This window comes from Microdochium trichocladiopsis (genome assembly GCF_020744255.1).
Source record: "Microdochium trichocladiopsis strain MPI-CAGE-CH-0230 chromosome Unknown B0I36scaffold_16, whole genome shotgun sequence".
NCBI lineage: Eukaryota > Fungi > Ascomycota > Sordariomycetes > Xylariales > Microdochiaceae > Microdochium > Microdochium trichocladiopsis.
This window is the reverse complement of record NW_025763559.1, coordinates 521,730-549,096: the sequence shown is the minus strand read 5'-3', so window position 1 is coordinate 549,096 and position 27,367 is coordinate 521,730. Positions and strand designations below refer to the sequence as shown.

The following is a 27,367-nucleotide window of genomic DNA, read 5'->3' as shown; positions in this document are numbered from 1 at the left end:
AAAGGAGGGCGGCTGAGAAGGACTGGCCGGTATCAGTGTCGAATCCTGCAACAGAAAGCTACGTGGCAGTTGTTTGGACTGCATGGTTGGTCCTGCCAAAACAGGCTGCAGAAGATGGCAAGCAGTCATGTTCACGGTCTACACCGGGAGTCACGGCGTGCATGTGAAGTTGTACTTGGCAATCAAACAGGCAGCCTAATCCCTAGGGTAGCATTCTCATCCTGGCCTGCACGAACTCATGCGGTTCGTGCAGGTAAATTAAGCGCCGCCGGCCAAGTTGGCACTCTGCAATTGGTCCATCCCTCTTGACAGCAATCAGCATGCAGCGGATACCGTATCCGGATGTCCGCAATCACAACCCCCTCTGCACATCAGCCAGCCACATGGGCAAATCGAGAAGGGCTTGGCTGTCATTCCCAACCAACATGATGTGAGCTCGGAACGGCTGAAACCCTGGAAGATGTTGGTGAGATTGTGAGGAGTAAGGAGATGAGGACTTGCTGGAAAGGTATAAACATTGAGCCTTGGTACATGGTGTATTGGCATCATAAACTATCATCAACTCTGCGGTACTTCAACGCCAACCATCATGTCATCGAACTCAGGCCGTCCTGGCCATTGTGAATATTGCGGTCACCCAAAGGCTGTGCACGCAAGACATGACCAAGACACCCAATGTCGCCGGTGCCCAGATTACTTCGAGATCTGTCAAGCACCCTCCCATGACTCCTCCCTAGGCTGGAAGATCTGCAAGCGCTGTACATGTGGACGAGCCTACTATCCGAGCCGGGCTAATGTAGCTCGAGATTTGGACCCGAGCGATTATGCACCAACCCATCCGGACTATGTACCTGATCACACGGCTGATGCCTCTTCTCTCTTCTATGAGCAACTCCCATCGATTCGTTCAGGTGACCCATTCGCTTCAAGATCGACCCGCCGTGAGATACCTCCAGAAGACGTGGCCGACAACACATATTCTACCGATGCATACTCATCCGTCGATCGGAATGCTCGAGTCTCTTATCCATCCCACCAAAGGACCTTATCGGATGATCCTATTACAGCGGGCTCTTCCAACTTACAGCTACCAACCCGGATAGTGGATAGTGCTGGGAATTTTGGGATGGCATTCGACAACCTGTCCGTAGACGACCTGGCAGCTGCCTCCTCTGAGCAGACACACAGCACTCACAGTACTGTCGGACATGACCTTAGTGACAGTTTCCTGCTGGAATATGGATTTCAGCAATTAAGGATTGGCACCACCGCCGCCAATTACTATGAGCAAAACAGCGACGATGACTCTGACTCTGACGGCGATGATGATGACTCTGACGATAGCGACTTTGAGTACGATGACGACAACTACTCCAGCGTCACAGCCCCCGGCCCTAGTCTCTCGACCTATACGAATCGTGATTCCTACGAGCCAGGACCTTCTAAGTTTCCGCATAAGCATGAAGGCCACGAGAATGAGAGCAAGGGCAAGGGCAAGGAGAGCAAGGGCAAGGAGAGCAAGTGCAAGGAGCGCAAGAGCAAAGAGTCCAAAGGCAAGGAGAAAAAGGGCAAGGACAAGGACAGCAAGGGCAAGAGCAAGGACATCAAGGGCAAGGGCAAGGGCAAGGGCAAGGAGTCCAAAGGCAAGGACAGCAAGCGCAGCAGGTAGATTCCTGTTCACAACTCAAGTAAACCTAGAGACATATAATGAGCGACTGCTGGCGTCATTAGGCTGACAAGACTATTAATCTGTAAGCCAGACGATCTTGTTTAGGCTGAGCTCAGCAAGCTTGCTTGCAACTTCATTTTCCGACGTCCATGTAGAAGAATTGGCGCTATCATTCGTGCGAGTGGTCAAGTGCTGTCGCGCAAATTCAGGGCAGTGGAACTCCGCCTTTCGTGCCGACAATTCGATACGCTGCTCTTCCGAAGCTGCACTAGTGAGCGAAAACCAAGGATGCTACTGGAACACTCTCAACTCTCGTACGGCACGAAGAGCTCTTCTACATTGCTTTGATTCTGAGAAGTGGCCCTCGTCGATCTAACCGCTGACTTCTGACTGCGCGTTGGTCGCTCCAGTCTGGCTCGAACTCGTGCACGCTCACCCCCTCTGCCTTTCTCCGGCTTGGCTCGTCCTTATCAGTTTCTTGAGCGTTCTCGAAGGCCTCTCTTTGGGGCATAGCTAATCGTGTTCAGCAAACATCCGAACAATTCATACCCGCACAAAAAGCGCGCAAGGAAAGCGAGCATTCATGAGTTTACCGTTGAAACAAGATCCGCGTGGGGCGACATTATGAGATGTGCAAGCGGCAACAGGGATTGTCATCAGCCATTGAACAATTCGAGTTGGCCTTCCGTTAGTTATCTGCTCAAACGTTGCTTTGGCAGGCCGTTACGCGGCTGGGGCATAACGGAGGGGTTTTATGCACAACTGCAACTTATGCAGTGTGGCTGAGGGAACAGATCCGGCCGGGAGCTGGTAAGAGGGGGGCGGGCCTCAGGTACCCACTGAGTACCCAGCACGCATTGAAAAATAGTTACATAGGAGGTACCCCGAGCGGTCTGAGCAGGACGGACAGGAGTACCGTTAGCCACCTGACGGATATTACGGTTCGATGAACCGTTAGGCCTGAAGTGTGCATTAATCTCTGCATAAAACTAGTCGACCAGGGGCCGGCAGGAGCTTCGACTGAGCCCTGACTGAGCCACGACTGAGGAGCGCTAAGACCATTCGGGAAACGCCACATCGCGCTTGGAAATCATGGAACCATACGTCAGTTTACATGAGACATCGCGGCCGCCGAGCGAGGTGCTGGATGATGGTTGCCGGAGGCCGCCCGTGTGCCGCTCGTGCTGGGCATGTCGTGCACGCATGGGTGCTGGGCGTCTGTAAAGACGAGCAGTCTGTTCACCAAATCGCCCCACGATTTCAGCCAAGTTCATGGCAGAAAAGTCCAGGACCTGGAAGTGTGGCGCCAGCTGTGGCAGTGTGCGCCAGCTGTGGCAGTGCATTGCTTCTCTGGGGAGAAAGCCACAGCTGGGCGAGCAGGCTTGGCGCCAGAGCTGGACCCTTGGAATTCCCGGGACCGCGCGACCCACCCGCGGGCCTACCGCCGAAAGGTCAAGCCAGCTACGTCACGAACGTCACTCGCAACCAGCGCCAAGCCCCGGGCGCCCCACCTCAGCTGTCACCCTCCTCGCGCTTTCCTCTGCATCCGGTATCATAAATACCAGTAGCAGACTGCCCATCTTGCAAATCTATATCATCATCTCGAGCATAGCGCTGCTCCATTTTATGCCAGTAAGAACGCGACCTCCTTAGCAGCCACCTCGTCGATCGTGGCCATGCTCGACCATTGGAGCGCCACGTTCCTGGCCGCAAGTATCCAGTCACTATTTGTTTTCACGGCTGCCGCGGCGCTTCGCGCGTATGCGCTCTGCACCTTTCTAGCTTCCATGCCACCATCTCTGAAATATCATTCTGTAGCGGACGACAAGACCTATATCCAGTTGCTCAAGCTGGCTGTTCTGGAACAGGGTCGTCGCCGTGGCAAGGCTCGCGGTGGATCCAGGCTTAGCTTCACGACTTTGAAAGTGCCCACTACCGACCTGGCCAACACGAACTATGCTGCCCTATCATACGCGTGGGAGGGCCACAGAGAAACCAGATTAGGCCTTTCTCCACGCCGGAAAATCACAATCGATGGCGCCCGATACGTGATCCACGAGAACCTCTGGCAATTTCTCCAGTCTGCTCCATGCGCGCAAGTCATGGGGAACGACGGCCTTCTCTTCGCCGACGCGCTTTGTATTGACCAGGCTTCGCCTCCAGAACTTCAGAAGCAGCTCCCGCTAATTCCCATGGTCTATGAAAAGGCTGCTCAGATCATAGTCTGGCTCGGCAGAGATGGCCGTCGTCCTTCTCGTCGTACCCCGGTTCGTTCCGCACAAAGAGTGGGGATCGGCCTCCACGAACTACAACCCCACGTTTTGCGACACATTACCAGCAATCCCTACTGGACGCGACTATTTGTGGTGCCTGAGCTTATCCTGGCTGGGAACGTCCTGATATGCGTCAACGACGACATCATAAAATGGAGCGAGTTGCAGGATGTGGATGCTGTTGCACAACTCATCCAGCACGAGTGTCCCACCATGCACCCATTTCAGCTTATGCTCAGCATGCTCAAAATCAAGAGAGCCTGGGACGACACACGTCAATCCTTAGAGGCCGGCCAAACGGGACAGCCGCAGGGCTTCCTCCTTTACGACGCTCTGCAGATATCCTCCCAGCTCCAATGCAAGCACCGCAGAGACCGCATCAACGCCATTCTCCCGCTCATGCGGAGCTCTCATATCCGTCCCTACTACGGAAACACATGCACAAATTTTAACCTCTGCAGGGATGTCCTGTGCTATGGGATCACGGAACTACACGAGGAAGGACGGCCTGAGGAACAAGTACGTGATGCGGCGGCGTTTCTCGTCAGGTTTTGTCAGCCCTTGCTGAGTGGATACGACCAGATGCGGGCTAAGCAGCTTGTTCAGCAGACGCTGGACTCGCTCTATTCGTAGGCGTCAAAAGGGTCTGAGGGATGAAAAGTCGGGTATAATTGCTAGCCGCCAGTTGTGTGCGAGGGTGTCGAGAAGGGGGGGGAGGAGGGGGGTCGAAGCCGCAGCAGTAATGAGAAGCTACAAACAAGAAAAGCAATAGAGCTAATTATGGCGACGGCAGAGAGTACCATCCAGGCGCGAAGTCCTTCGGGCGCCTCTATATATGGCGAGGCAACCTGATTGAGGAAGATGTTCATTCAGATGCGAAGTCTTTGCAAGATTGGGCGGGTTCAAAAAGCACCGCCCTTGTTGGGCTAGCCCATCAATCACGCCCTCATTCAGCTGGCGTCACGTCGCACAGCAGTTTCGCACTTGAATTGGGCTATTAAGTGTGGTCCTAATGTTGACTATATGGGGAGCGATCGTCGATTGAGGTTACAATAAGGTCTTCTCTAGTATGTGAAGTCTAGATACACGAATGAGAAGATGAAGCATAAGTAAGCGCTCAATATAAGAAAGGGCAGAAGATCGTGCCCTGTTGTTAAGAAGTAGATTTGGTTGCACTGTGAGTTTTGTCGTAGTCTGATTCCAGTCTTCGAGACTTGATTTAGGCAGAGTCTCTTCCACTGATGTTCGAGAGAATGGCGGCGCAATTTGTCCAGCGCATCATGATGACCAGCCTTGGCTTAATAATCTCCAGCGATCTCTCCGGGGGGAATAATCTAGTGCACATGCCAGATGGATGGACTGCGTTTATCGATTGGTCCACCTCCGACGTGGGCAACCTCTTCGCCTCTCTTAACCACAGGTCGGCCTTCGAGATGGGGCACCTCCTCGCCTCTCTTGATAACCGGAAGGTAATTGTTTGCGATGCTTGGCGAAATCGCACGTGTTGCTACAAAGGGTGGCCTATCGACCCTCGAAAGAGATTCTCGGCGCTCGCTCTCAAGGAGATTCTGCCCAGATCCTGCAGGGAAAGCCAAACAGCCGAGGAGGGGCAGAGGTAGCACAAGTATAGTAGAACTTGAGAGGCGCATGTTGCCGAGTACGGAATTCCTGCAGCGACTGATATAATGGGGACTTCTGCTTTGTAACAGGGGTGAATGTTTCAAGGATTCGTGTTGTCTAAGGCCTGCGTATCATTGCAATATACCACCGGCGTCTCGTCCTTATATATTTCCAATTTCATAAAAGCGCAGTAAGAGACAAAAAGAGACCAAGGCTCAGATTTCAATGGCGGATACTGTATGAGACGGTGCACACGGCACGCTAAGTTTCCAGAAAGTTGCTGGCAGGCTGCAAGGGGGCCTATGGAGATCGAAGGGGCCCTGTAAGGGTACCTGTAAGTGTATCTGTAAGGGGCCGTGTAAGGGGCCATGTAAGGGTACTCCATGCAATCTTCGTGATCACTCCCGATACAGTACTCTGAAGGGGAGAGCAGCGCCGCTACTAAGCAAACGAATAAGACTTTGTTTGTTTGGAAACGCGTTTCTTTTGCTTGTGTTATACAAAAGAGCCAGTATTAGTTCCCAGCAACCCTTATAGAACCCTTTGATCAATGCCAATGTCATGTTGTTTCGGATCCCTTTACGACATCTATGCTTCCGTCAGAGAGTGATTGTCTCACGCCGTTCGGACCTTCCCACGACCCAACTCATAATGATTTCTAGTCGCCTCAGCGGGGACCACGATATCGAGGCTAAGCCCTTCCTCCCCATTCAGGTAGTGGTGATCGGGGCAAGCATTGGATCAGGCCATACCTCTGCAGCCCTGGAGCTTCAACGGCGCCTTGAAAACGATGGTGTCAGCACCGAATACCATGACATCCTCGACGCTCTACCCATCTTGATCAGAATCATGCTTAGAGAATTTTATGCGCCTCTAGTCACCTTCGGCCCTTTACTCTTTAGTTGGCTTTTGGTAGCCTGGGAGGTCGAGTCCTCGTGGATGATGCAGGTATTACTATGGACCGCTTCAGATCGTCGAGTGCTGGAGTGGATACAAGACAAGAAGGCCATTGTCACGACGCACGCCATTGCGACCCAGATTGCTGGCAGACTCAAGGACCGAGCCAAGCACGACGTACCGATCGCGTCGTATCACTGTGATGCAGGAATACATCCGCTACTGCTGCACCACTCTGTCAGCCTGAATCTCGTACCTGCCAGTATAGCAGCCCTGGCTTGTAGGAGTTATGGACACGATGCTACAGTCATAGCCCCGTTGGTCCGGCCGCGGTTCAGAGAGCCTATACACGACCTCACTCGCTGCAGACTGAAAGAAAGCCTAAGGCTCTGCTCCACAGCCCCAGTGATCATACTAGCCGCTGGGTCGCTGGGCATCGGTAATATCGTCGGCACTGTGCAAGACATTCTGAGAGAAATGGACACTGCTCGGCTTCTGGTTCTCTGTGGGAGGAATGACAAGTTACGAAAGCGCCTAAAACCATATTCGCAGGTGACAGCACTGGGCTGGCGGGAAGACATTGCCGAGATTATTGCCGTCTCCCACGTCATGGTGCACAATGCTGGGGGGATGGCAATTTGGGAGGCCATGATGTCTGGCCTACCCACCGTTACGTACAATCCACTACCAGGCCACGGCAGGGCAAATGCTTTAGCGCTCGAGCAGGCCGGCATCTCGCCGTGGCCCCGCGATCGTGCTCGTCTCGGGGCGACGCTGAGGAGCGTCCTGGCAGCTGGCAGAGGGAAAGTCCTGGCGGACTGTGACACGATCGTTAGCAGGCACATAAGCAGGATGATTAGGTCAGGTCCTTGTAGCGGAGGTGAGCCCTAGCACCAGCGAGTCACTCTATATCAGTATGCACCACCTATGAGAAGCCCGTGTCCCAGTTGAGGGTGAATGTTGTTGCACCGATATGCTCAAAAAAAAGATTGCTGCTAAGACACGATGTGCGAGGGGAGGGACCCGACTGCCTCGAGTGTGCTGGTAAGGGGCCCTGTGGAGCAAGCTATTAGGGGATCGAAGGTGCCCTGTAAGGGTACCTGTAAGGATACCTGTAAGGGTACTCCATGTAATTCTTGTGATCACTCCCTATGTTCACAAAACCCATAAGGCTCCGGTAATACAGGCGTCCCATATTATTCTAGTGCTTGTCGAAGTACCTCTACGCCCCTTGTTTAAGCGGGCGTAGCAAGTAACCGTGACGATCGCATGTACTTTAAAGAAGCTGCTTATTTACGTGGCAAACAAAGTATCTCCAAACATGACCGATCGTATTGGCTCTGATCCCTACATTTTCTCCATTACTCTTGTACCATCAGCCTTATGGGTTTTGCGAACATAAACTCTTCCTCGTCAGGAATATCAAGTATAGCGGCTTTACATGCACTATATGGAAATCAATAATGCGCATCTTCACACGACCAACACCAAACAACACCAAGCTCCCGATAGTGGCATTGTAAGGATGGGTTGCCAGGATGACTCGACATTGTCAACCACCATCATCAGTTCTATCGATATTCCACCTATAATGGTTGTCCACATAGCCATAACAATAGGCCTGGGACTCAAAGATATCATTGCTCCCCCGCGACCTCGCAAAAGTCCCGACAAAAGCACGAAAATAGATACGGCTAATGCGGCAACAGATACAACATACGAGACTACCGATCACGGCCTGCGTGGGATTCTTTTCGTGGCTCTTGGTTCCTCCTACCTGGTCACAAGTGTCTGCACACCTATCGAGTCGAACCAGCTGGTCCATGCAAGCGTACCTGTCCGCCTGTTCCTTGCTTTTGTTTCCATGCTCCGACTGCTATTCGTTTCAGGGCTCGAGAAACAGGGGAAACGCGACATGATCATCGTGTGCTTGTACGACGGCTTCGGAGCTTTGGTGACAGGATGGACTCTGGGCAATTTCAGTGGCAAGTTGTAGCGAACGCTTCGCGACCTCGAAGCGCGGAGGCAAATAACTGCACTGGCCAACTTTCCACATCTTCGGAATAGGTGGGATTTGAGGACGCCTGGGCAGCGCAGCTGCAACCCACGACGGGGCTACCGAGGACTGCTTGAAGCACTCTTCAACTAATTCTCACGACAGCGTCTATAGGCGCGATAGTTACACAAATAGCATTGCTTTGCCATCCATAACCACAACCTGCATTACGCTGGGGTACATAATTTGACTCGGGCAGAGGTGGCTCTGGTGCAAGTTTGCTAAAGCATTGATAGTCTCCCATTGTCGGGCGGAGAGTCTCCTCATAGTTTGGACTAGAATAACCACCCGCCCCACGGGCGTCATTTAGTGGTTGAGTACGCTAACGTAGGTGCCCTTGGGGACGTCAAAGCGGGGTAGGTGCACTAATGTGCGCTATCTGGACAGCCATAGGCCCCCATATGTCCACTACAACCTGAGGTCGATCTGAAGGTGTACATATCATGCTGCACCGCAGGCTGTACTCTGACGCAGGTACAAAAGTGGGCGGATTTAAGCCATTTATCTTTAGGTTTCCCAGCATGACTTCGATGATCTTATGCGGGGTGCTGATCTCAACTTCAAGTGGGTGAGCAAGGATGCCAAGAAGGCGTGGGGAAATGGAGGAGCGTGGGGTGAGAACTTCCCAGCGGTGACTCGGTGGCAGAGTGACGCAAGTGTTGGCCTGCCCCTTCAGCTTGACCCTACTAGCACGCTCTCGTGGATGAGAGGCAGTTGCAAAAGTGACAACTGAAAGTATGTTCTCTTGTGCCTACATGAGCATTTCCACAACCCAAGCTCTGAGGCGCCGCTCTGCTGTCTGGGACCCAGTTGCCTCCACCAGTGCCATGATTGCCTTTCATCCAGGTGCTGAAATGCTCTTGGCAGTACCGAGCTCGCCTGAGAAAGTCACAAGGTTTCGCGACAGGCCAATTGTCCGTGGGGCGGCGCTCCCAGTTGCAACAAGTTACCACAAGCTCTCCCGTAAGCATTGTTTCTGCGCATGAGCCTCCAGAACCCCGAAGGCGGCGCCCCTTAATCCTTCGCATCCCAGCTCGCTGAAGGGTGGATGTTCTACGCAGCGCGCCGATAGGTGACGGAACGGTCACAGAACATCCACTCACCTTCTGGGATCACAAGAGAATCTTGTGTGCGACGAATTCCATGGGTCTTGCGTCGCTTCACCATGAAATACCCTGCCACAAGCCAGGCCTGCGATTCGGCGTATTTCACTCTCCACCGTCTCTTCGGCACTCCTTCGAGGTGGAGAGGGTCCGCGACGATGTGACAACGACCAGGACCCTCGTCTGAGCGTTCGGCTTCGCTATGGGTTCGAGTTATATGCCCCCGTAAATTGTCGTTTCGAGAGAAACGCCTTTGGCAATAATCGCACTGAAAGTCTCGCCTTTTCTCGTGGACGCTGGGAGTACCTGTGTCAGTCCCACTACCGCCTCATAGCGGAACAGCTTTTGGAGTTGACTGACGTTTTCTCATGTCTATTGCGTTGATGTTCTTTTGAAAGCTTCTGGAACAAATAATGAACCTGCACTTGAAGTTGCGCGGAGGAGGGGTCTCGATGCCCAGAGCGCTGGGCAGACTGCTGCAGCCTTGTGGAACCACTGCCGGCATGGGCGGGTCCATCCCACTACGGTAAGCATCCACACTGAGGTCAGATGGCTCCATAGGGACTGGAGGAAGTCTGCCTCGTGTCCACAGACACGGGACCGCTGCAGGATGTGTGTAGGGGATCTAAGTTGTCGCTACGGGGGAATGATTGATTGTGGTCCATCTCGAAGCTTAACTGAAAGGAATGCTGAAGATCTGCAGTAGTAAGGCTGAGGTTTCGTTGGCAGTAGGGATTGACTTCGTGAGACTAAATCATGCATAAACTTCCAGTATGGCGAGCGCGGTTGGGTATTTAAGCGCGTTAACCGCACCTCTGCTCGTCAATCGGATGGTGCATGCAGCTGCAAGGATCCTGCATACAGACTGCACAATTCTGTGATGTGATTCACGTAGCCCCATGGGCTGTGACCCACTGCTGTCGCCCAATCTCCCTGGGCGCAGGGTTCACCACATCCAGTAGTCCTTGCATCAATGGCATTTATTTCTCAACAGACCGCGGAAGTCTTGCTTCGAAAAGCTCGAAAGCTTAACCTGGCTTGGAAATATGCGTACAAGGAAGATACCTATCAGACACGAGCTTGGAAAGATATTTTTTCTCGGGAGCAGGCAGAGTTTGACGCTCGTACACCAGTACCGGAGGTGCCTTGCAATTACTGGTATGGGTGAGACATGGAGGAGATTGAAGCTGCTGGACGGTCTTTGACCTTCTGCTCGGTGGTGGAGATCAGAAAACGAAGAGAAATTGTGTCGAGGAGACAGCTTGAGACCTGTGCAGTCCAAATAGAAGCAGGGACCCTGAAGTAATATGCAGCTTAGATATACACCCAGTGTACCCGTGCCACTTATTGTTCCGATAGCTGAGTGAACTTTACCCGGTGCTTCCTCCTCGCCTCCGTACGGCCGAGCCGGAAGACCCGGACGCAGTAGCAGAGATAGCGCCGCCAGTGGTTCCGGTACTTCTCCATCGTGTGCGCTTCCTGCTTCATACTGAACGGCCGCGGTGACGGCCGGTGCGGGTCGCGGCTTACCAGCCAGCAGAGCGTCTCCACGGGCACCTGGCCGATCCGCCGGCTGCACCGCTCGATCTCCCGGTCGAAGCTCTGGCCTAGCCGTACGAGTGCCACTTCCGAAGCCTCTCTCTCCTTCCGGGCCGACCAGCTTAGCTTAGCCAGCTCCTTCGTCGACAGACCTGGCTCGGCCGCGCGCCGTAGCTCCGCCATATTCTTGCCCTTTAGATGCTTCGCCCAGCCCATCTGGTGGACCCACGGCGACTCGAAGTCGACCCCGGCCTCGTAGTCGATTATCCGGCCCCGCTCCGCCTCTTCGGCGGCCACCTTAGTCTCGAACGCCGCTATGTGGGCCTCCCAGCTCGGCTCCGCGCCCCGGCTGGGTTCTGGCTCCGCCCGGACCGGCCGTTCGGGCACCTCTTTCGAGCCCTCTCGTGCTGGGATCGGCGCGTCCACGACCCAGTATCGCGTGAATTGCCTGGCCGACGAGAACGACTGGAGTGCTACGCCCTCCCAGCTGCTGGGTCTGTCGTGCTCCTGCTGTCCGGCGGCGCGCTGCGTGTTCCAGTGCCGCGACATCCGCTTGCTGCTTGTCGTCAGATATCGGCACGCCGTGCAGCGGAGCCCGGCCTGGACGGCGAGCTGCTCGATCGCCTTACTACCGTCTGCCGGGAGCTCGGCCGACTGCGGGTCTACTAGCCCGCCGCTGCTAGCTGTTGCCTCTGCGATCGCGCTCGTGAGCTCTCGAATGCGCCGTAGCTCGTCGCCCTGGATCTGGTGCGCCTGCCGGAAGTGCGGAGCGACGTTGACGCCTGGCCGGATCGCTCCCTTGCAGTACAAGCACATGAGAACGCGCGCCGGCTCGTACAGCCAGACAGCCGAGTCCGTGATCTCTGGTGCTGCCATTGTTTGTCTTTTCACGAGTCTGTTATCGCGTCCGCATTGTATGTAGTTCTGTGATTTCTCGCGCTTGCGACTTAGCATTTCACATCTATATCTATTCTATCTAGCTGTTCCGGTCATCTACCCTCGTACCTACCTGACCTGACCACCCCTGGGTAGTCCTCTCCTCCTCCTCGTATCTCCTGCCGCGTCGCGTGGCTTGCTTTTTCATTTCTCTTCCTACATAGCGCGCCCGTTTAACCTTTTCTGTACCCTGGCCTGGCGATATCGCCCGCTCCCCTGGCTGCGGCTGCTGTAATGCGTGCACGGGCCCGGGGGCGCTGGCCGGAGTTGGGGTTAGCCTGGGGGTTAGCAGTTAACCCTCAGCCGTTTTGGCTGCGCGGAACCTGACTGCGTTGGGGTAAGGGAACTTGACTGCGCCGGCCCGTGCCACCCCGGCCTGGCCCGAGCTCCCCACCGGGAACTTGACTGCGCCAGCCAAGTTCCGCCGGCAATAATGGTTAGGGAAGGAAGAAACCCTTTTGACCGTCGTTGTCCTTCGCTGCGTAAATCGAATCGACCTCTCGAAAATCCTCGAATTTCTCATTGTCGTCCATACGCAGCCGATAGGTGTCGATCAGTAACCTATATACATCTTGCTCAGGACGATCGTGTAGGTAAGTGCCGCGATCTAGCCGAGAGAACGGGTCAACGACATCCTGAATCGGCCCTTGGTTAGCGCTTGTGGCTTGACTTCGATCGAAGATTCGGCTGCGGCTACATTCGCGTTTATGCTCCGGCCAATGTTGAGCCTGGCAGTCACGGGAGCAGTACAGCGTGCTGCATCTCCCGCATCTGGGAAGCGAGGTACCGGCCGATACCCACCAAGAGAACACGACACGTTGAGAGTCATTATTATCTACGGCTTGACGTATCTGATGAGGCAAAAACTCTCACAGTACCAGACCAGACGGTTGACCCCGGGGGTCGGATCGTGAGAGGTAGCAAGATAGACAATAAAATCGCGTTTCAACTTTTCTTTCTTCTTCATCATCCTTTTCGATTACGAGGAACCCATGCCAATCATATCTTTGGGCCTCAGCGCGTAAGATTGGACGGGGAGAAGCTTCTTCGGAAGTCGACTGACCAACCCCCTCTGCGTCTCGGTTCGAATAGTACGCCAACCTGCCTCCTGAACAGACTCAAAAAGCTCGAGTTCACCCTCGTCACACTCCCGTCGACCTCATCGAAGGCATCACAGCCACTGGTGCTCAAATTCTCCTTAATGACCATGATTCCGCTGTCAGGGTTTAGCGCAGCCCTGCACCGCTTCATGAAAGCCACAAGCTGCTCGTCGGTTAGGTAGCCCACGCACCACTGTACCCAGATCAAGTCGTACAAGATCCCCTCTGCGGGACACCAGTCTTCTAGCCCGACATTGAAAACGTTCCCTACCCCTTTTACCTCTTGCAAAGAGATGACAAACTTGGCAACAGGCTCTATGACATCGACCGCATCTGCCACTTCGACAAGCAGACCTTTCGTGATCCTCCCAATACTGTCTCGCATGTTCAGCATGAGCAACCACAACAGGTTTCCCCATCTCAAACACTTACCCCGCCCCACCCTCCAGCGCCAATTCAACCGTGCGTCGACCATTCTTCGTGCCAATCCCGAGCTTCGCGAGAAAACCGCGAGAACCTTGAAGGTCCACTTTGGAGACGTTGGAAAATCCGTTTATAGAAGGAATGCCACCGAGCATGCCGTTAATATCGGCATCAACGCCTTCCCATGGACTTTGCCCAGTGTCTATATGTCGTGCCGCGGGACATCGGAGAGTATACACGAAAGAGGTAGCGGGGTACGTCGTCAAATTTCTGCAGAAGCCAGTGCTTGTCACCTGTTGGGCAGAAGAGAAGCCGCTCGGGATCGAGACTTAGGCCTTGTAGGCCGTCCAAGACATTATTAAATTCCATTTTTTGCCCCGAAACGAAGTAGTTCTGAATTCGAATGGAGTAAATCGGAACGAAAGGTCTCTCCGTGGTCCGATGTGAGCGATTTGCTGGTAGGGAGTTGGAAAGTATGCCCATCAGCGATGACTACCGTGATATCGAAGCTGCCGCTGTCACCAGACCATCTTAAGCACAATTTTTTTTGTCATTATTCATGAGCTACGGCCTTCCACTAACACCTATCGCTCGACGTCTCTCCAACGAAATCACCAATCCCTCCTCAGCGCCAAAATCCTCTTCGCAGCATATTTGGCAGCAATCATAATCGGAGCCTGGGTATTTCCGGTAGGGACCTTCGGGTGGAAGCTCCCATCGACGACAAACAAGTTGTCCGTCCCCCACACCTTCGTGTCCTCGTCGACCACGCTCTTCCCGTCGTTGCTGACGCGCATCTGCGCGGTGCCCAGGTTGTGCGCGCCACTGGCAATCTTGGTCAGGATGGCCTCGGCGGTGACGTTGTCGGCCACGGTCAGGATGCTGTCCGGGAGGCGGGCGTACTCGAGGAACATGTTCACCCCGGCGGACATCGCCTCCCTGTCCTCGGCGGAGCGCAGGAGGGGGCTGATGGTCATGTTGGTCTTGCCGTCGGGCGTGATGGAGACCTCGCCGAGGGAGCTCGTCCCGTGGGTTAGGTACAGCTGGATCGAGATTGTGCTGTTGGCGCCGGCGCGGACGGTGCCCTGCACGGCGTACTGCCTGGTGGTGGTGGTGTTGAGGCTGGTCCAGAAGTTGAGACGCTGGCTGGACTGCATCAAGACGCCGCTGCTGTGGGCGAAGAGGTCGATGTTCTCCTGGCTCGGGGAGGGGAACGCCGTCGCGGGCAGGGCGGGGACGTTCTCCTTGGCGCCGGTCAGGGTGATGGTTGCCACGGCGTGGTTCTTGAGGCTCCGCCCGACGGGGAGCTCGATCCACTGCTCTTGGGAGGGAGCTCGACGTTGGTGGTGCCGCCGGCGACGATGTCAATCTGAGCGGCGGGGCCAATGCCAGAGTTGAAGAGCACGCGGGGAGTCGAGTGTGTGCCCGCTGCGACGAGAAGGGCGCCGTCCTCGGCGAGGGGGATGATCTCGCGGGTACCGTCTGCGCGCTCGACTTCGACGCCAGTGACTTTGCTGCCGGTGCGTACGGCACGCAGGACCTTGGCGCCGAGCTGCAGGGAGAAGCAGGCTCGTGCTTTGGCGGCGTCGAGGATCTTCCTCACTGGGGTGTCGCGGAGACCGTTGGCGATAGACCAAGCTGGGTGGGCGTAGACGAGCTCTTTCGCCTCGGGGTCTTTGATGGCATCAGTCTCCGACCAGCCATTGGCCAGGAGGAAGCGCGAAGTAATGTCAAACGCCGCATCATCGTAGCGCTTGCCGTCCTCGGAGGCCAGATTGGTGCCGGGCAGGTGTTCGTAGAGCTCGGCAGCTGCCTGAGCAATACCTTTGGGGACATCCCAGTGCCACGCTTCGGCCAGGAGGCAAAGTCGGCCCCACGAGGGCGGACAAACATCATGGCGTTGTTGTTGGTTGTGCCGCCGAGAAGGCAGCCTGCCTTGATGGACAGGTCATCGCACCAGCCGGCGTTGGGGTTGGCGATGGTGGCGTCGACAAGGCCGGGCCTCGTAGGTTGTCATGGTGTCGTTCCATGTCAGGACTTGTTGCGTGTTGCCCGTCGAGTAGAGGGAGGGCCCGCCGCGCTCGAGGAGAAGCACCTTGCGGCCGGACTGCGAGAGCTGTTCAGCAGCCACGATACCAGCCGCACCGGCGCCAGCAACGATGTAGTCGTATGCGGACTGCTCGACCTGGGCGGCCGCTGCCTCACCCAGGGCAAGCAGCAGAGCCTCTTTGAGCGTGATGAGAGGGATCTGCATTGTGGTTTTGTGTCGAGCGAGTGGACTGTCTGCGAGGAACAGGTGTGGGCTCTTCAGTTCAAGCACAGCACGAGCAGGTCAAAGGAAGTCGTTGTGATGATCGTAGCGCAGGCCGCAGCAGCTCTTATGCTGCAAGGTCGACGGCGCACCCACGGGGGCGAGGTCCGTGGACGGGACGGTTGGTTCTCGGCCAGACGCAGGCATCGCGGTCCAGGGAGGTCCACATTGTACATGAGACGATGCAGAGTGGTGGCCGAAATTGATTATCGCAGGTGGACCTCGTCAACCAGAAACCTTGGTCGAACGTGACAAGGCAAGCAACGCAAGCAAGTACAGCACAGGACTAGCCGAGACCCGGCAATGATCATCACAGCAGGCCAGCCGGTGGGCCAGTGCCATGTCCAGTCTCAGCGGCTGTCTTGGACAAGTTGGGGGGTGCCCCATCAGTGCGACTCAGCATCCCTGGCCGGCAGGGTCGCACTCGACGACCCGGGGCCAAGGTTCACGTCGTTCGCTGGTGGCCAGAGGAAAATCTACGGCATTCATACTGCGTATTGCCGGAACCCCGGCCGGCCGCACGTCACACTTACGCCCCGGCCGAGCCGGCCGCTGCCCAAACAGGCAAGCCAGAAACGCGGTTGTTTCGCACAGGGGCCCTGCTTCTGGCATGATCGCCGTCCGTTGTTCATGCCTCTCAGGGGTTCGCTCAGTCTGGCTGGGTCCGATCGAAAGGAATAGGCTTCTGACGTATTGCTTGGCGGATATAGTCACATCGGCCTGGAATGATCTGGAACCCCGTGCACTGGCTTCCGTCGGGATCGCTCTCGACTCTGCCATCTACAATCTGTCACCTTGCCAAGAAATTCGCAAGGCGCAGAAGCCGGCGGAGAGCATTACGAATATCCTTGCACGCCGGTGGTGCCCCAGTCCCCCGGGACCAAGGTCGATGGCACGCCCGGTTCTTGCCATTGCCTCCCAGGCAGATCTTTCTGCTCACCTGCCAGACCGGCATGACCAACAGACACATGCTTTGCTGCATGTTTTGCCACAGAGTCCTGCAGACAGGAGGAATTGATGCACTGCAGCATTGGTGTAATCCTCGCTCACTCCGCACGAGGGACACGTTCTGAAGACTCCAACACTTCGCGAACAACCAAGGCTTTTTCCTGTCGCTGCATTGCTTGGGATATTTGTGTCTGAGTGCTTGCATGGCTCGTGGGTATTGTTTCATATCAAGATTGGCTTTTGTCGGCAAATACAGAGTGTATCACCACGAGAACTCTGTCCAGGGCATAGGGATACATTCCAAAGGGCCCGCGATACTACCTTGTACACTCAATACTGATGGTCGTCGAGGACGGCCAGGAACCGTGCCAAGCAGATACCAGCTCATGTCGCTTTTTGCATCAGGCTTCCACTCGTCATGTGTATGCATGGTCCGGGCCATTCGGGGAGTTTTCGAAGTCGGGTTTGCCTGTAGTGATGCTTTACCATAGTCACAACTTGCCTGGGTAGAAGGAACACTGCCATTGTCCAAAGCAGAGCAACGTGCCACCGGGGCGCTATCAGGCAGAAGCAAGTGGCTAAACACAGTCCGCAGCCAACGAGATCACGCGCACAGTCCTGTGGCTTGTCTATTCTGCCTCGTCTTGCAGGGGGGTTTTGGGCGTCGACGATGAGGGGCCAGTTGCATTCAGCCGCACCTGAAGTCTCGGAGAGGGAACCCCCCAACCATCAGACAATGCCCTGTGCCTCCCTTCTTCCCCGTCGAGTTGTGGTTGTTCCAAAGACTTAACCTTCCGCACTAACTAGTAGGAGCTTCCAAAGTAATAAAAAGCACAAGACTCAAATACTCAATAGCATCCGCCATGGACACCGACGACTACGTCCGCCAGCGCAACACAAGCTGCCTGGCTGACCTCGGCCACTCGCTCGTCCGCCTCTCACCCGACAACATCTCGAAGCTCCTGCTCACAGCCAGCGGACTGCCCGAGAGGCGAAGGGCCGAGGGGGACGCTATATGCGCCCGCCTGGCTGAGCTCAACCCCGATGTCGCCAAGCACTTCCAGTCCAAGCAGACTGCCACATCGCGGCTCAAGCTGCGCATGATCCAGCCTCGGTCTATACAGGCTCACCCCGCAGCCGTAAATGAGACCACAAATGGTGTTCCACAACTTCAAGAGGACCCGGACAGGTCCCGCGAAGTCGACTCCTTCATCGTAGTCAGCTACTGCTGGCACTATCCCGACTGGCCCCTCCCCGCGGCGGCCTCGCCCATCGCGCCGGGCTGGGAGGTGTCGCGGCCCATGGTCGACGAGGTCATGCGCCTCGCCCAGGTCTCGGTGCCCGGCGACGGCGGGGGCAGCGTCTGGCTGGACAAGCTGTGCATCAACCAGGCCGATGAGGACGACAAGAGCACCCACGTCGGCGCGATGGACATGATCTACCGCTCCGCGAGACGGGTCGTCATCTTGCTCGAGAACGTGCAGCTCGGTGACGAGGAGGAGATGGAGGCGGCGCTGGCGTACAGGAAGTTCTACCAGGACATGTGTGACCACGTCAAGGAGCATGATCTCGAGGGGGCGGAGAAGGGGGCATATGTCAAGGAGTGCTTCCCGAGGTCCGAGAAGGAGTGGTGCGAGAGGCACAACTCGGCCGCTTCGTCTGGAGGAAGCAATGAGCCTGCGGGCAAGTTCGATGTGGCGAAGCTCCGAGCCGCAGCGAAGCGATTCGTCTCAAGGCTCTTGCAGGCGCGCTGGTTCACGAGGGCCTGGTGCGCTCATGAGTCTCGAGTCTCGCCGCACGGCAAGATCAACAACCCTCTCTTCCTATGCTTCGCTCCCGACCTGAACAACAACAAAATCACCACAGCACAACCTCGGGGGATACCGGCAGCAGAGTACTCAGCTTCGAGTTCCGCTTCATCCACTACTTCGCGCTGTACCTGTGCGAGCTGGTCCTCGACAGAACCGAGCTCGCCCCCTCGCTGGACATGCTGCCGCACCACCAGACGCGCATCGACGACCCGGGCCCGACGGAGCTGTGGCAGCTGTGGTACCGCATCCAACGCCTCCACCCCGAGCGCGGCGCGGCGTGCTCCGCGATGCAGCACCTCGTCAGCATCATGTCGTTCGGGTGCACCTTCAAGGGCGACCTCATGTCCATCGCGCTCAACACGTCGAGCATCCCGCTCGTCTTCCGGGGCAGCGCGGAGTGTGTCGAGGACGTCATCTGGATGTTCGCCCTGCTGGTCATTGCGGCGGGGGACGTGGTACCGCTCATTGCCAACGGGGGTAAGCTGCGGTTTCCCCCGTCGACGACCCTCGGCTCGGCGGCCGACGAGCCTGGCGGTCCCGTGAAAGACGGTGACACAGCACAGCTGGTATCCTGGGCGCCGCGCCCAATGCAGGGCGTGCTCGACGACACGATCCCGCTCAGGGACAAGAGCTACATCACGGCCGTCACGCGGGACTACATCGAGCTGGACCTGCTCGTCTTCACCGCCCTGCCCGCCATGGCCACGCAGGCGAGCCAGGACAAGGCCGACGCCCTGATCGCCAAGTTCCATCTCGATGCCATGGCCGAGACGTTTGCTGCGGCCGCCAACGCCGAGACGCAGAGGCAATCGGAGATCATGGCGGCTGTGTTCGACCGGATCAAAGATGGGCAGCCGGGCTCCTTGCACGTCTTTGTCAAGGTCTGGCTCGCGCACGGGATCGACTGCGGGACGCAGTGGATGCTAAGGTTTCCCGAGATCATGAGGCAGGACACGCAGGACTGGACGTATGGTGTGCCCAGGGAGGTAGAGGATGAGACGTTGTTGTCGGCGGCAAGGGAGCTTCTGAGCCTGGTCTCCGGCGCCAACGCAACACCTCATTCACAAGGAGACGAACTCAAAGCAGCACAGGAAGCACCGCGGTCAGATCTCGGCACCGCGCAAGACGACGAGACGATGATCCGCCGCATGGCCCTGTACCTCCGCATGATCCTCGACCCGCGCCTCAAGTTCTACGCCACCGCGCCGCGCCGTCTCCCCCTCGGCGGAGACGACCACGCCATCACATTCTCCTCCAGCAACCGGTCGTACATCGCCGTCCCGCTCGCCCTCGTCCCCCTCCCGTCGTGGCAGAAGCGCGCCTGGGTCCTCGAGCCGTACGACCCGTCCACCGACCCACCTGAATCATTTGCGGATTTCCTACCTAATCCCGCCCGCACGTGCATCGAGCCTGGCGAGGTGCTGGACGATGTGTATCCCGTCCTATCGTCTGACTATGCGGATCGGCGGAGGCCGCGGGATGACAAGGTAGGGGCGTGGAGGTTGAGGCGGCGGGAGCAGATCTTTGGGTTTAGGGGCTGGGATGAGGCGGCGCTTCAGGGGATGATGGCGCGGAGTTCCAAGGATGGGGACGGGGAGGGATATGTCGTGTACATGAAGAAGCAAAGAGTGTACGGCGCGGAAGACTATGACTGGGGCGCGATACTCGAGGTCGCGAAGAGGATCGAGGGAACGGGGGCTGCTGAGACGACTGAGGGAAAGGCTCCGAGCACACCCCAAGAAATCACTGGAGAGGCGATTCAAGGAGCAAATCAGGTCTCTTGAACACTAGCGAGACCGACCAAGCCTACGAGCATGCGCTGAGGATTATGATCAAAGAGTCTTGGCTCCTGCTTGACGGGGATAATGGACGACAGACGGCACGCTGCACGCTGCAGATTTGTGCAGCAAGCGAGGGTAGATCGGGTTTCTTGAGGCGGTCACAGGCTACTAGCAAAAATACACACTCCAATCATACTCTGCATCGTGTTAATGTGGCATGCTCAACATGTAGACCTCGCCGTTGAGGTAAATCACCCGAGTTGGTAGTTGTGGGGCTCAGAGCGACCTGGGAGATTACGAACGAGCTACTGTGCTCGTGGCAGTGGCCGCGGCAAAGGTCTACAGAATTTTAGAGGTATGGGAATACCAAGGATCAATATTGGGGCTATATTTAGAGAAGTAAATGCGCCAGACATGTCTTATCTATTAACTAGTTTATGATACTTCATAGCGACTAGGTCCTGGGAGCGGGCAATGCGAGTCTTTTGTTATGACATTTCAACCATGGGAAATCGCGCGACTTCAGACCTTTTCAGCACTATCAATTTTCATTCCTGTAACGTAATTCACAAGCTAGTGACCCAAACAAGCAAGCGAACCAACCCCCAGGTACTCGTACGACAATGGTAAGTAAATTCAGCCCCGACGCCTCAAGTCATTTCAAACTACGTAGAATTCTCTTCTTCAGAGGTAGACTCAACTTTCTGACATGTACGCGCATTATGGCCGTACTCGCCACTGTGAGGACCGCTGTGTCACGAACCAACTGACGGGGCCAAACCGCAGCTGGGCGTTGGGTATTGTTGTTCTGCAAGATAGGTCAAGCCTGTGCAATATCACTAACTCTCGACTGTCGTTCTCTCTCGGGGGTTGGGATTGTCGTGTCTCTGGGAAGAGACACCACTCTTGGTCACTGGAGTGACTAGTTCGAATGGTGGGTGAGAATGATACTTAGATTGATCGCCGAAGTACAAAGGAGTGACTATCGAACTATGGGAAACCTTACAGTTACATATACTTTGTCCTTCACCGATCCGTTATGCCATATTGTATGGTCATGTTTTAACTGACGGTCAATGTCCGAGGAGTGACCGTCAGTCTTGGCGTCGTGACGGTCATGCAGTCCTTATCTGTTATCTTAACCTATTAACTTCGTTAAAGTATAATATCGACCTAGCACTAGGTCACCTTACGCAATCAATGATGTGAACTCAGAGAAGGGAAAGGACAAGCTCAGAATTACTAATATAGACGTGGAGTAGGGAGGAGGCACGCTCAGTTTTACTAAGGATACGCGGCGTAGAGAAGAAAAGAGGCACGCTAAGCACTATTAATAACGTGGACTTAGAGAAGGGAATACGTAAGCCGTATAGGATACACCGAGAGGAGGATAAAGAGTGGGACGAGATCACACTCTACTCTCCATGCGACTAAATGGCGATCTCAGTGGCTTGAATCACATGCTCGAGTAGATTCGAACGGGATCGGCAGTATGTTCTACCGCAAACACGAGATGCAAGTGTGATGTGAGGCATTCTGTCGAAACGACTAAATAGCGATCTCAGTAGCTCCAGCTTACAAGTTTCGGGGCATTCGGTAAGCTGCAAAGTTTCGGGCATCTCCAGCTGCAAGTTTCGGGGCATTCGGTGATCTGCAAAGTTTCGGGCATCCCCAGCCTACATAATCCCAACCTCTGCATCCAACCATGTTCGAAACTGGCCCTCTACGCCAGACGGTCTGTGCGCAGAACTGTTTGTGCATAACCTACACGGACACCGATTTCGAATCTGACTGTGTTACATAGCTATAATGTAAGTACTATTAATAAAAGTCCTAGACTGGATAGAATGTGGCGTTATTGTAAAAGCATGACTTGAGAGGACCTGGTATCTTTCCACTGCCTTCCCCAAAATAGCCTTGGATGCTGCAGGTTGAATTGGGCTGCCTTCGAACTGTGAGCTCGCACTGTTGTTTAGATGTTCATAATTCAGGCCACAGGTTCAAGCTATTTAATTGGCGGGTATACTGCACTACAAGGAGATGTTGCTGACATGTGATGGACAGGGGAGTGGGAAGTTCCACATGCCGCGGGTGCCAGTAGCCAAAGGCATATGCAGCCATGACGTTATCCTCGTATCGCCTGACGGAAAAGTATGGGACTACTCGTTCACATTAGCTTACATCTGTTCGAAAAGAATGTCAGTAATAAGCCACAAAGTTAGACTAGTCATAAACTCTCTGCTTTATTAAAAGATTCATTAAATAGTTAAATGGCGATAGAAGAGTATGGATTGCTATTGGTGTTAAACCAATAATGCATCCCGTTTCATATTTTCATGCTTGAGGAGGCCAATATTATAAAGCCTAGCTCATCCCTTTTCCTAACCCTAGGCTCTTTCATTCAAGACCGCATTTGACGGCCCACATATTCCACTCCTCACCTCACAAACTGATAGTTTCTCCTTCCTCCAGCCTTGCCACACTATGCCAGAAGAAACGCCGAAGCTGGCAAGCTATAAGCGCATCATCCTCTGCTCAGACGGCGCATGGCTTGCGTCCGACATAGGCGACAGGTCCGCCCCTACCAATGTCGCCAAGTTAGCTCGAGCAGTTGCGAACAGTGGCCCTGATGGTAAAGGTAATCTCGTGAAGCAGATCGTGTCGTACCATTCGGGCCTTGGAAGCGGGGACCTCCCGTTCCAGAAAGCCATCTATGGTGAGCTGCTCAAACCCAAATCTTCCTCTTCGCTTTCGCTCAGACAGCTTTACTGATGTGTTTGCTACTGCAATTCACAGGCGGCTTCGGCTGGGGTCTCGACATCGAGGTGTCTCAAATCTACGATTTCATCTCCAATAACTACGAGCCTGGCGATGAGCTGTTCTTCTTCGGCTTCTCGCGTGGGGCTTTCACCGTGCGCTCAGTCGCCGGCCTTGTCTGCGATGTCGGCGTCCTCTCAGCAGTGCACATGTCGCGCTTCACAGAGATGTGGAACGCGTACCGTGCGAATACGAGCGGTGAGCCCTTCAGGAGGTCAACGTGGTATCTGGATAATAAGGAAGAGCTGGGTCTTACGGACGTCAGGGTTAAGGTGGTTGGCGTTTGGGACACCGTTGGAGCTCTGGTACGTGACGCAGGACATGGTGGATACTGCTTAACTGACCTTGCATGGCTAGGGTATCCCGGAATGGCCCGTGGTGGGTTGGGCGAGAAAAGTTGGCCTCCCAATCAACAAGCAGTACGCATTCCACAACACGAACTTGTCAAAAAGTGAGTGTTATCGCAAGTGCTCTCGCAGAATGACCAGGCTAAACGACGATTCCATAGATCTGGACTATGCTTTCCAAGCCCTCGCCATTGACGAAAAACGACTAACCTTCCCTCCTACCCTGTGGCACAAAACTGCTGACGGTCCTGCCAAAGATCTGCAGCAATGCTGGTTTCCCGGCGTCCACGGCAACATTGGCGGCCAAAGAGAAGATTCGCATGCCTTGGTTGACTTCGAAGAGATCGGCCACAACACCTTTGCGTGGATGGTAAGCCCTTCCTAGCCTACTGCATCAGTTACGATCCTAGTCGACTGACTTCCCCATGCTCCAGGTAGACAATCTCTCCAACATGCTCACCTTCGAAGACGCCGCGATCAAGACTCTCATTGAGGAGCACCGTCGCGCGCTCAATTCCATCAATATTACCAACGGCTGGGGCTGCGGGCCGATCGTCGACAACTTCTCCGGGCTGCAAGGCGTCTTCTTCTGGCTTCTCGGGAAGAACGACCGCACACCGGGCACCTATCCGCGGGACCCGGGCGACGGCACTGGTGGCGCCACGAACGAGTATTTCCACCCTATCACGCGGATCCGCAAGGACAACCTCAACTACAATCCGGCGTCGTTGCAGGGATATGCCCTTGAGAGGCCTGATGGCAGTGCGGGGTGGAAGTGGGTAAAAAGCGGCGTCCAGGCGATGCCCGAGTACGTGATGAGCCCGGAGAAGAAGATGAGTGTATCTTATGAGGAGCGTGGGAGAGTGAAGTATCGGGTCGAGGAGAGCTTATCGAGATTACTCTGTCCGAGGAGCATTCTGTTGGATCTGGATAGGGACAATGGGATAAGCGGGGTAAGCAGGATCGTGGGCTGAGTGATCATGGAGAAATGGCATCTCGAGTGAACGAAGAGTCCAACCATAGCAGAGAGCCACAGAGTATGCGTGGAAGCAGTTGGGAGGCGCCATTTAGCTCGTAGGACTGTATTCGCATGTTGACGAAGAGCGCAGACCTGTATATGATGCTCATAAGTGATATAGCGATATCCCTAAATCGACATGCGATAAGAGGTAATTAGTGTAGTAGCTAGCTAGTGAATAGCTTCTGTATGTCTCGTCGATCGTCGTGGTGGAGAGCTAATCCCGAGGTATAAGGGGAGCGTTGGCAGAATCTAGATGCACTAACAAAAAGGGATGGACCAATCAGAGGCTGCAAAGGGTCATGCCCGTGTAAGAGTCATGCCCGGGTAGCAATTCTTCATGCCCGTGTAGTAATTGCCTCAGAGAATTAGAGCCTTCAATTCGGCACCCCCTTTTCTTCTTTTCGATTCACAGTCTCCTGGGGATACCTAACCCATTCAATTTCAACCCTAACAACCGAATCATGGATCAATGAATGGCCGTCCGAGCTCGAATAATTCCGGCGTCCTCTGCCGACATCTGCTGCCGGAACCAGCTCTCTAGCTTAACCGGGAGCGTAGCAGTGAGCAGAATTACCGGGCAGTCGAATCGGTATAGCCCTGTGAGGCCCGCTAGCCTCTTTCTGTATCCGACGTCTATGATAATCGTGTGGCATTCGTCGATAAATATCCGCCGTAGCAGACGCCGGCTTCGGAGACTGTCGAGGTACGTCGAGAACTCGTTGTTGCTTGCCTGGTTTGCGCTGACGACGACTAGTCTAGCGACCCGGACGAGCGAGTTAGCCTCTCGTCCCTCCTCTTCCGTAGACCTCTAGTGGACGTAGTCGATTCCGAACGAGCGAGCCCGCGCTACTAGATTGTCGATCAGAGCTACGAACGGTACGACGACGACGCTGACGTCTCCGTGGAGGCCCCGAACTGCTGGAACCATGAATAACTGGCTCTTGCCACCGCCTGTCGGTAGTACCACGATCTGTATAGAGCCCCCTCGTATCTGTATGATCTGGACTATGGCATTCTCCTGATCAGCTGTTCGCTATCTTGCTCCGGCTCCTAGAATCGTCTCGAGTCCCTGTTGAACTCGCTTCTGGATGTCCTGATTTGCTGCGGTTATTGCTGATCGACGCCTTGTTGTTCTGATTTCTACGAACAGCTGGCCGGATTGGCCTAATCGGACCGCCCCCGACTTACTGAGGCCCTGATCACTGCTTTCCTCGAGAGGAATCGACGTTATAGTAGTCTCTTCCTTCCTCGGCTTCTTTCTTAGTTGCTGCTCGACCCCGGTAGCGCTCCGACTACGACTCCGTCTTCTCTTGGACGACCTCTCTCGCTCTCTCTCTCTATCCTAGCTTAGAAACTGGTGCCACAGCCGACTGATCTCTCGGTAATTCGCAACTATCTGCGGTTGTAGCTGGTCTGGAAACTGGATATTGAGTGCGTAGTGCCTTCGTGCGGTAGCACTACTATGCGTTGCCTGTAGATCCCAGATCAGCTGCGTCCGCACCCTAGTTCGACGCTCTCCTGTCGTTTCGTCGATCTCGTCTTCGTCTTGGTCGTATCCGTCTCCCTCAGCCCCGATCTCTAGTTCCCGCTGCTCTACGACGATGCCGCGGATGAGTCGGCCTAGCTCGATAGCTAGATGTCGATATGACGACGTCCCGAGTACTACGCCGATATACTTCGTCGACGCCCTCTGGAGCTCCTTCGTGAGTATCGTAGTATCCCACCTCCCCCTACGCCCGTCCTTCCAGAGCTAGTGGTACAGAGAGCTAGACGGTAGTCGACCCTTCGTCTCCTCTAGTAGCATCTGCTCGTAGGGAATGAGCCAGGTGAGATAGAGAACGAGCAGCTTTCCGATTCGCTTCGGTAGGAAACGAGCTACCTTGCGACCGCAGCCTCGAGTAGCCTGAGCCTTGTCCCGATCCGTAATGAGCATGACCTGCCCGTCGTAGATGTAGACGCTCCTAGATAGCTGCTGCGTATCTAGGTGTCGGACGCTGGTGATCTCGGGACCCCGTCCAGGCTGGCCGCCCCAGATATACGTTAGCAACATAAGCTGCTTCTTGAGTGAGTCCAGCATGCTAAGCCACTTATACGACTTTTCTCGATGGTAATGGGCTCTCTGGGACGACTATAGCTCTGTCGAGACGAGATCGGCGACCGGACGAGGCCCGGGACGTAGCCACTCGTTCTCCGCGTTCGTCGTAAACGACTTTCGATCCCCCTCGAACAGGAGGCTATCCCTAATCCGCCCGAGATCGACCTGTCCGAGGAGACCCTTCGTCTTCCCGGATAGTAGTTTGTCTAGGGTCGACTCTGCGTCGGTAACGACCCCCTGGGCCATCCGTCGGAACTCCTGAACTTCGATGCGGTATCCGTAGAGCCGGACCGCCTTCTTCCCCTCCTCCCAGATGATTCTCGGCGTACCACTATCCTTATTCCGATACCCCTTCCCTAGGGTCATAAACCGCGTGATCGCACTGAACGGGCTGAACGAGCCGTCGGCTATCCACTCGCGGTAGCCGTCGAGGAACATCTCGATGTCCTTCTGTCGTAGTACCTCAACTCGAGGCCCCGCTTCGTCCTCCTCCCGGATAGGGACGTGTTCGAATAGATATTCGAGTAGTAGGACCCGACTACACCACGATATACCGGCGAGGATTATGGTAAACTCGCTTGGCGCCCGGAATCGTGCTCGGACGGGGTCGATCGCGAGAA

The 27,367-nt window shown here is 55.2% G+C and overlaps 9 protein-coding genes across 9 annotated transcripts; 6 read left to right on the top strand and 3 right to left on the bottom strand.

The window, feature by feature from the left end:
• Positions 1-589: 589 nt before the first annotated feature.
• On the top strand, positions 590-1,834 carry B0I36DRAFT_401065 (uncharacterized protein; the record flags this gene model as incomplete). The annotated part of the gene is made up of 1 exon (XM_046161695.1): positions 590-1,834. One exon carries the CDS (start codon positions 590-592, stop codon positions 1,667-1,669), a length of 1,080 nt encoding a protein of 359 aa, XP_046004397.1. The 3' UTR covers positions 1,670-1,834.
• Positions 1,835-3,771: 1,937 nt separating this feature from the next.
• B0I36DRAFT_257213 (uncharacterized protein) lies at positions 3,772-4,056 on the top strand (the record flags this gene model as incomplete). Its single annotated transcript, XM_046151003.1, has 1 exon — positions 3,772-4,056. A coding segment is annotated over one exon (285 nt), but the record flags the coding sequence as incomplete, so codon positions are not given.
• A 1,124-nt stretch (positions 4,057-5,180) lies between these two features.
• Positions 5,181-5,723, bottom strand: B0I36DRAFT_341557 (uncharacterized protein). The gene has a single exon (XM_046156019.1). It carries the CDS (start codon positions 5,589-5,591, stop codon positions 5,277-5,279), a length of 315 nt encoding a protein of 104 aa, XP_046004395.1. The 5' UTR covers positions 5,592-5,723; the 3' UTR covers positions 5,181-5,276.
• Positions 5,724-6,010: 287 nt separating this feature from the next.
• B0I36DRAFT_436892 (uncharacterized protein) lies at positions 6,011-8,455 on the top strand (the record flags this gene model as incomplete). The annotated part of the gene is made up of 2 exons (XM_046162865.1): positions 6,011-7,339; positions 8,067-8,455. The coding sequence occupies exons 1-2, from the start codon at positions 6,124-6,126 to the stop codon at positions 8,453-8,455; spliced, it is 1,605 nt and encodes a 534-aa protein (XP_046004394.1). The 5' UTR covers positions 6,011-6,123.
• A 797-nt stretch (positions 8,456-9,252) lies between these two features.
• Positions 9,253-10,002, top strand: B0I36DRAFT_356495 (uncharacterized protein; the record flags this gene model as incomplete). The annotated part of the gene is made up of 2 exons (XM_046157641.1): positions 9,253-9,478; positions 9,701-10,002. 2 exons carry the CDS (start codon positions 9,253-9,255, stop codon positions 10,000-10,002), a joined length of 528 nt encoding a protein of 175 aa, XP_046004393.1.
• A 3,070-nt stretch (positions 10,003-13,072) lies between these two features.
• Positions 13,073-13,985, bottom strand: B0I36DRAFT_378526 (alpha-N-methyltransferase NTM1; the record flags this gene model as incomplete). Its single annotated transcript, XM_046160698.1, has 4 exons — positions 13,073-13,201; positions 13,231-13,567; positions 13,626-13,818; positions 13,910-13,985. The coding sequence occupies 4 exons, from the start codon at positions 13,983-13,985 to the stop codon at positions 13,073-13,075; spliced, it is 735 nt and encodes a 244-aa protein (XP_046004392.1).
• Positions 13,986-14,227: 242 nt separating this feature from the next.
• On the bottom strand, positions 14,228-15,870 carry B0I36DRAFT_370176 (GMC oxidoreductase; the record flags this gene model as incomplete). The annotated part of the gene is made up of 3 exons (XM_046159877.1): positions 14,228-14,932; positions 14,956-15,464; positions 15,609-15,870. 3 exons carry the CDS (start codon positions 15,868-15,870, stop codon positions 14,228-14,230), a joined length of 1,476 nt encoding a protein of 491 aa, XP_046004391.1.
• Positions 15,871-17,681: 1,811 nt separating this feature from the next.
• Positions 17,682-20,667, top strand: B0I36DRAFT_389804 (uncharacterized protein). Its single transcript, XM_046161365.1, has 2 exons — positions 17,682-18,643; positions 18,742-20,667. The coding sequence occupies exons 1-2, from the start codon at positions 17,739-17,741 to the stop codon at positions 20,468-20,470; spliced, it is 2,634 nt and encodes an 877-aa protein (XP_046004390.1). The 5' UTR covers positions 17,682-17,738; the 3' UTR covers positions 20,471-20,667.
• Positions 20,668-22,564: 1,897 nt separating this feature from the next.
• Positions 22,565-25,009, top strand: B0I36DRAFT_341546 (uncharacterized protein). Its single transcript, XM_046156018.1, has 5 exons — positions 22,565-23,183; positions 23,264-23,589; positions 23,642-23,735; positions 23,793-24,001; positions 24,066-25,009. The coding sequence occupies exons 1-5, from the start codon at positions 22,952-22,954 to the stop codon at positions 24,603-24,605; spliced, it is 1,401 nt and encodes a 466-aa protein (XP_046004389.1). The 5' UTR covers positions 22,565-22,951; the 3' UTR covers positions 24,606-25,009.
• The last annotated feature ends 2,358 nt before the right edge of the window (positions 25,010-27,367 follow it).